Raw genomic sequence first — 8,590 nt, 5'->3', positions numbered from 1 at the left:
TCCCTGATTCCTCATGCCAGACTGTAGCTGAAGTGCTGGGACCTGGAGGTAGAGTCTGTGCTCTTCTGACAAGTGTCAGGAGAGACATATGTGAAGAATGGAGGAATCCATTCTTCTAACAGTCACCCTGCTGTGATAACAAGAGTGAACAGCTTTATGCAAGAGGTTTCCAGGCTGATCCTGACAGGTGCATCATCTCTTGGTGGGAAATGATTGTTATTCCAAGGAACAGACTATATGAACTCATTGTTCCCCAAAGTAAGAGAATCTATGCCTCCATGTTACAGAACAGAGCATGTGTAGAGTGTAAGCTTCACATTAATATACTGAATTCCTGCCCAAAGTTTTCTACTTGCTTCTTAAAAACTCTGATCTCTGGAATACAAAAAAAAAGGATCAATTTGCCTATGTAAGTGCTTCTGTCCAGTTGCTCTAAATTACCTGCTGGTGATAATGCCTTTAAGTATTGTTCTAAAAACAAAAATAAATAATCATTCAGGCTTTCATAATAAAACATGCTTTAGGCTTAAATCACTTACTGTTTTTTCACTTTTCTTTTGACACACAAGTTTCATTTAGTTCTCTCTTCTTTCCTGCACTGCCTAGCAATTACCTTCTCACATGGTGCTTTTTAACAGGATGTTAAAATTTCTTCCTATTCAGTAGATTTGGAATTCCTGCAAGGAAGTTCGTACTTACACCTGGTATTACAGAAAAGAAATGTGGAAATCAGCTAGAGAGAAAGTCTGGGATCCCAGAGAGAAATACAGGAGAGTAACACTATCCATAGCTTTATTCATGTATTCATATTTTGTGTAAGATACCCTTTCCTGCAGCCTTGGATGTAACATAACTTGATACTAACCCATTTGAAATTATGCCTATTGTAACATTTTTAGGTTGTAAAGCTCACAAACATTCACAGTTTGACCAGTGTTGCCAAGACATACTGAATGCTAGCTCTAAATTCCTGTCATTTTGTCAGTCTCGGTGTTTGGCCCCAGCACAAGCCACTAACTGAAGCCAGCTCCAACATAATACTGGAATTATATGTTCGAAGGGAAAGCCATACTTGGAGGCAGTGGGTGTAATTTAAGTTCACAGAAGAAAAGCATGTATTTTGTGTAGTTGTTTGTATAGCCAAATAAACAAGAATTGTACCATGGGGTGGTGGGAGAGGGAACAAAAATGAAACATCTCTGTAAGCCTGTGGATGTATGGCTAAAACTTCTCTGTCCTTCTAGTATAGCTAAATAATAATAAAGAAGAAGGGAAGATTTAAAAGAGAGGGTCCTGGACTATTCTTGTCATGGAAGAATGTTGAATTTAATTGATAAAGAGTTCTTGTTTATGTAGCAGAAGAATAAAAAACAGAATTCAGTTTTGCCTTTTTTCCATTTTTAAGTTGATTTTTATTCCTTTTTGAATGCAGTTTTTTTTTGTGTTCACATTAAAATTTACAGTGCTCAGTGATACCCCAGAAGATGAGCAGAACTTGAATGTGAAGATACTGATATTGCTGAATCTGTTTGAAAAAGATATTCCAGAAGCACAGAAATACCATTGAACAAGACATTGGTGGTGAGTTTTAGAGACCACTTTCTTGTAAACTTTTGTAGCTTAAAAATTATTTGTTGAATTTCTACTTTTGTCTGCAAGATTTGCTGTGAAATTGTTTGACATAGTGTCAAGAAGAAATTCTTTCATATTAACTGAAGGCTTCCACATTTCTTTCCAAAGATCTGCAGAAACTATTACTGTCATTCCTTAAAATGTGTTTAAAAAAACCAAAACCAAACATCATCCCCAGCTCATAGTAATTAGTTTATAAAACCTAAGAACTTTAAGGACATGTCTGCTTCCTGCAATTCTCTATTTTGTACAACATACTTCATTTTAATAGGACTATAAATATATATCTATATATATATTTATTAAACTTTATATCAGTAACTGTATTGCTGATGTCTGTATCTTATTTAAAGTTACAGTGTAACCCCCAGAGTAGTGCCAGCTTTTGTGTCCTCCTTACCAAACTGTACCTGAGACAGTGTGAGTGTAATACTGGGGGTTGGTTAGGGGTCAGTTCAGCCTGAGCACCTCTCTGGAAAAGCCTGTGACCACCCCTTCACTGTGACTTCCCAAAGCAAGGTGAGCTGAGCAGGAGCTGTGGAATCTTTCCTTTCCTGGGCTGTTGGAGAGTGATTTTGTACTGCTCATAGGAAGACTGGAGAAGGTTACTCAGTCCTCTCACAGTCAGGGAAAGAAAATATTCTCCTTGCTTAGAGTTTCCTGTTGCCTGTGGTAGCAGGGTCATGGTTACCAATGGTGCATTTTCCCCCTCCCCCTTTATTTCAGTCCTCTTTCCTGTTGTGGTGAAGCTCAGGGAAGGAGCTGAGAGTATCTTTGTGATAAAGCAGTCCCTCTGTGGGAGCATGCAGCAGCTCCAAGCCTGGACACAGTGTACACAAGGTACCCTTTGCAGAGCAGGAATTCCAGTTAGCCCTACTGGAATGCCAGGCCAGTGTGACTGTGCTGCTGTCGGGGGTAAATACCATACCTTGAGCTATGGGGAGCTAAGTACTGAGGGAAAGAAATAAGCTTTCTTACCATTTCCTTTATCATGCATGATTTGCATCCATGCAGTAGCTAAAATACTCAAAGAAGAGTATAAATACTCAAAGTTCCAGGAACACAATAAGGAAAATGCAAAGAATCACATCTCCACACCCTGGAAAAATAATACACGGATTTGATGCACTTCTTAATGTGGCTGAACACTTAAGCTTTGCTGCACTGATTATTTTTCTCCAAGAAGTTGTACAAAAGCACATCTCCTCTATAAAGGTATTTTGTAGTCTCTCCCTGGCAGATTGTTTTTGTTCTGCATTTTAAGTCCATAATTCCCATTGTCATAATTACTATTTGATAAGATTTATTAGTGATATAATTTTTTACCATCTCAGAAAACTCTTAAAAATCCTAATCATCAGAATGAATTAATATTACAGGAAGGACTGGTTTTTATTACTAGTTATTGTTCTGTCAAAAGCTAATCATTATTATGCAATGACAGCTACTTCAATATTGAGTAGCATTTCTTCCCCTAATCATAAGGCATTTAAACTAAGTTTTACTGAATATGCATTATATGTATTGAAGTGATAGTAATAGCTGAAAAGACTCTTATACTTTTTCTTATCCACACTTCTGCCCTTCCCTGCAGATGCTATGCAGTTATGTTTTTCTGTTGAATCCATAACATGTAACACTCCATATTTTCTGAAAATTTAGAAATTTCAGAGAATTGAAATGAACTTCGTATTAATATATGTCAGATCATGGCAGAAGAGCATGTTATTTTCTTGGACAAATTTATTGGAAAAGGATCTGTTGTCAAGATCTGGACATCAGTTAAATGTAATGGCATGATAAATAGAATTCCTGAGTAATACGTACATTTTCTCTGAGATGGATATTGGTTTGAGGAAAAAGGAATAAACCTGGACACAGAAAAATTCATAGGACACTACCACATGAAGATGTAGTCATTCTCAGATACCTTGAGCTTCATTCACTGTATTTGAGGACTGCAAGCATGGATCTTTTGCATATCTTGTTCCTTTCATTGCGGCTGGTGTGGAAGTGGCCTCCATGACATTTGAAGCAGCTAAGGGCATGACTAAGCAAGAGGATGGACAAAAAAGGGACTGTATAGTCAAGACATCTAACAATAAGTCTCAGAGATAATATGACATTATGAAAACTGATAAAATAGTGTTAATGTTCTGATATCATTAATTATAGTTATCCTGCTGTTCTTACAGTAAAATCAATACTGTTCTCTGAAGTCTGCTCTGAAGTTGACAGTTCACTGAGTGATTTGTTCAGGAATATGCAAAATGCTTTGGATCTCTAAGAATAGCATCCAATCTGTCCTATAATACAGGGTAAGTGATGGAAGGTTTATCCTGTGTTTTCCCTTCTCTAAAGCTCTTTTGAGCTATCCCATCAGCCTAGAAGTTGCAACATGGAGCATCATTGCATGTCCCAGAGTACTTATTCTAATTATTAGAGTAAATACATAACCTTGCTATTTGTCAGCTGTGTAATTTGCTTTGAAAAGATATGCTGTCAAGATTATTTGTTTTTATTCAAATTCCTTCTAGAGTCATGTTAGGCAGTCTCATTGCTTTTTGTGCAGGACTGTGAAAGAGCCTCTTTTTTGACTTAGCAGCATGTTTTAATCACAGCAGCAGAGATTCTGGCCCTCTGGGCTTACTTAGATATTGTGAAAGAGTGCAATTTTAAATCATGTCAGCTAATTTCTGTAACATAGAAATTTTAAATACTACTTTAAAACCCACATACACAAAGATGAAAGTAGTTAGTTTAGTCTAGGAGAATTATCATCTTTGTTCATACTTCGCTATTTTACAGTAGCTTGGAATTTAAATAATTTTGCATTGAACAAACTGTAAAGAACAAGTTGCTATTTAAATACTAATAATTGTCCAGGCTAACTTGGACCCATCATACACACAGTACAAAAAAATGCATTAATTGATATATTTTTTACTTAAAATAATTTCTGACTATGCATATATGTTTTCAATAGAGCTTGGAACACCTTTATTTATACATTATGAAAAATTACTAATTTATGTACGCAGCTATTATACAAATAGTTTTCTTTATTTCAGAGTTAATTCCAGCTCTGATACTTTCATTGATGTACATGCTAGTTCTTGGAGTGCTCAGTTTCCAGCAGGCTGAGTACCTGAAAAGTAAGCTTTCTTTATTATTTATTTACCTCTCTTTTTTTTTTTTTTTAACATATACTAGGAGCCTTTTAATCTGTCCAAATGCTAAGGAAGATTATCAGAACAAAAGTGAAACCTTAAATGAAATTGCTAATGCTGTTTTGTAATGTTTCCTTTCTAGTTTTTGATTCACAGGATGACAGTGCAGTAATTGGAAAGCTCAAAGGAGCAGTGGAAGCCCTCCATGCGCTGCCCTCAGTCGAGAGGGGAATGCAAAGATGACTACGAGGCATGAAAGGAAGTTTGCCTACAGAAGAGCCTTCTCCCAGTGTAAATACATGCTTGATAGTGCATCAAAGATGAGATCTTTGTAATTCCTGCAGTATATTTAATGTATAATTTATATGAAAAGGACGCTTGATTTGTAGTTGTAAAGTTTTGTATACTTTTCAGTCTGTTTGTTTTTATATTTCCCCCCTAAGGCTAAGAATATCTCCACAATGGACAACGTCTTGTAAATAATTAATAGCTACATGATTGAATGACGTGCTTTATTTGCATTTTTAAGATTTTTTCCTACATAAAGCAGTAATAAAAATGCAAGTCAAAATTTTAATTTTTAATAAAAAAACCATAAGCCTTAGAAAACTGATTAAAAATACTTTTATGTTATCCCTAATCACCCCGTTAAATGGAATGCCTGTGATTAGCCTCATTAAGAATTTTATACTGTGAAGATTTTATTAAAAGCAATATATGAAAATTACTTGGATTAATGTGTTAATCTGCCTCTTTAAAATGCTAATATCCATTTTATGCACATTAAATCTCAGTATGTGTTTTCTTTGATGCATGCAGTTCCTATCAATTAAATGTAAAAAATTAGGCTAGTTGCAGGATTTATTAAATTACTGCACCCTTTTTTTAAATAACTTTTACCCTTCTACTAACATTATAATCAGCTGTTTATGGTTACCATAATTTGAAGTAGGAGGAGGGCAGGTGCAATCATTTTCTGTACAGTAGATGATTTACTTGCAGCCAATATCTGTCAAAGCAGAAAAAGAAGCCATAGAGTATCAGATTTTGCTTCACCTACTTTGGGCTTTAGGGATGTGCAACTGTTTTCATTTGGGTTTTGTCACTTTTAGAACTTACATCAAACATACAATAAACTGTTGTATCTGAATAAATACTGTCTAGTGTGGAAAGTTAATTTTACAGCTTTTAACCAATCTCAGTGAAGGATTTAATTGATATTTTTAATGGAGCTGTGAATCAATGCTGCAAAAGGATTGTCTCTTGTGAACGAGGATATAATACATTTCATTTTTTAATTTACTTTTTTATTTGTCATTTTCTTCAAAGGATTTTATAGACTGTAGATTTCCACTGTTTGCAAACAGGCTATGTTTCTTCATAAGCATATGTAAAGTATTCAGAGAGATAAGTAATTTATTAAAATCTACCTAATTTGCCGTGATATATTAAATCTCTGCTTCAGTGATCACAGACCATTTCATTTAGAGAATTAGGCATTCCCTCTTTGTGTGATTAAAGCTCTGGAAAATGAGTTCTTTGCTCCTATTTGTGAACATTCAAAGCCTGCTAATGGCAAGAAGATGGAATAGATTATGAGACAATTCATTACAGTTCAACAGAAAAAAACCCCTGCTATAATGCAGAAATGCAAGTATGAATATCTGCATATAGTTTGAACCATCTGTGCTATAATGGCTTCAGTAATGGCTCTTCGTCTTCAGTAGGCTTTGAAATGACATCCATACAATATTAATTTGTTGATGTACATTATGAGGCCAATGGAATGAATATATTCTGACCACAGAAATCTCTGAATTCCAGCATGGTCTGCTGGTTGACTCCATTTTAGGACTTACCATCTTCAGTAGGGCTTCTCATCCAGACTTTGCCAATCCTCACAGCGTTTCATTCCTCTGGAACTTTAGGAGACCACAGACAGCTGCATTCCTAAACCCCTCCATTCTTCAGTTAATGGCCATATGTTTGTTGTCATTTGGGCTGGCACTTAGTTCATCATTTTGGCCACTATTTCTAGCTTTTTTTGGCTCTGTGCATCCACATTGTCAATAAGACTGTTATTATACATTACAATAATTTGAAACAGCCAGATTCAACACTGAGATTAACTGAGTGGCTTTTTAGAAATTTAGTTGTGGTATTCTGTCAGGAGGTTCTTATTATTCTTCTAATACTTTGCAAACCAAACTAAATATCCTGCACATAAACAAAGAAGTGAATTGTATTGAGTTTTTGTGTGTGACTGTTTACTGACTTGCAGGAGAACTATGTTAACTGGTGCTTGTTTTCTTCTGAAATAAACCATGTGGTAAAATTAGAAAATCAGTGATGTTCATCTCACTTAAACATTTACAGTAACACCCTTAACACTTAATCTTCGCCATCTGAAGTTGGAAACTTAGAAACCAAGAGTTCATATATTCATTAAACACAGATCTCTTCAGTAAGTTACTGAAAAATATTCCAGTTGACATTTGGTTACATTGTGTTAACTGCTCTCAGTGACTCCAACATTAACATGTATAATTTGCCTCAGGTTCCTAGACATATTTCTTCATAGGGCTCACTGTTACTCAGTTTCAGATTTTAAGAAAATAATCCTGATTTCTATTCATGTTTATTGCTAAAACAGATATAATATTCAGCAAGGATTTTCCCAACAGATGGATTGTATTATCTTATGCAACATAAACATATGATCATACCAGAAAGTTTTGTTCTTAAGTAGTCTGTATTTCCAAAAGGCTCTTAAATCTTAATTCTAAACGCTACATTGTGCAGGGAAAGTGGAAGATGTAACCTAGTACTATTTTGTCTAGATTTTAGCAATGAATAGCTTGAATAAAACATGCATCTATGTAATCTCTAGGCTAAGGTACAAAGGAGCCATAATAAAGCTGGGTACTACCATGCTTTAAAATGTTACTCAATAACATTCATGTTTGTGGAATAGATGAATTTTTACTATGGTGTAACTTGGTCACCACAGTGGTTCTGCACAAGATGAAATGACAGTGTCAAATGATCAGTTTTGTTATTCTATCTTCTCCCATTTATTGTTACAGCTTATAGCTTTATGATGATATCTTCTGGTGTGATAACTGCTGTTCTCCAGGTTCCCAGGAATGTTGATCAAGATGGAAATTTTTTTAGCTCAAATAAACTATCTGTTTTAAATGTTGCTTTTAACCTTTTATAACCTTAACCTAGGAACAGAAGTTATAAGAGTAAATACATCATGAAGGTAACAGCTCTGTGAAGTCAGTCAATCTTGCTGTAGAGTAAGTCAAAGCTTATCTCATTATATAAGAGTAGATATAACATGACAAAATTTATTATTAGTTTCATATATCTGTATTAAAGTTAATAGTAATATTGTTTTAAAATGCTTTTTATTATTTCAAGGCATAGTGAGACATTATCATATTTCAAGCAGTCTCCAAACATATCAAGACTAAATATCAGCTGCTAAATTTGATTTGGTTGTTTTGTGTTGGAACTGAGAAATAATTAAAATACAGGTTTAAAATTGTACTACAAGCCATATTTCATATTTCAGAGCCAGAGAAGTATTACATGTTTTAATTACAGACAGGTCTTTCTGCAAATGATAACTGTGACTTATCCATCAGTTTTTTGAGATATTGCAAAAGATAATAAATATTTTTATACAACTTCACCCATGTTACTGTTTATGTTATAGCTCTTAGCAATTGGACTAGATCCTGCAACTGATACTGGAAGAAATTGTATGAAATTAATTGCAG

At 34.7% G+C, this 8,590-nt stretch overlaps 1 protein-coding gene across 9 annotated transcripts in view; it reads left to right on the top strand.

Moving 5' to 3' along the window:
* Positions 1-5,956, top strand: part of RPGRIP1L (RPGRIP1 like) — a 33,416-nt gene extending 27,460 nt beyond the window's left edge. For 5 of the 9 annotated variants that reach the window (XR_011003377.1, XR_011003378.1, XM_068202726.1 and 2 more), the window contains 2 exons: positions 1,464-1,581; positions 4,945-5,956. Coding sequence is in view for 6 of the 9 variants with exons in the window: in XM_068202726.1 (XP_068058827.1) it covers positions 1,464-1,567 (104 nt within the window). In the remaining 3 variants the exon portion in view is untranslated. The other 4 variants (XR_011003376.1, XM_068202729.1, XM_068202728.1 and 1 more) reach the window with 4 other exon arrangements.
* Positions 5,957-8,590: the final 2,634 nt, after the last annotated feature.

This window comes from Anomalospiza imberbis, chromosome 12 (genome assembly GCF_031753505.1).
Source record: "Anomalospiza imberbis isolate Cuckoo-Finch-1a 21T00152 chromosome 12, ASM3175350v1, whole genome shotgun sequence".
Taxonomy (NCBI): domain Eukaryota; kingdom Metazoa; phylum Chordata; class Aves; order Passeriformes; family Viduidae; genus Anomalospiza; species Anomalospiza imberbis.
Note: the sequence above shows the minus strand (reverse complement) of the source record. Positions and strands in the feature narration are given on the sequence as shown.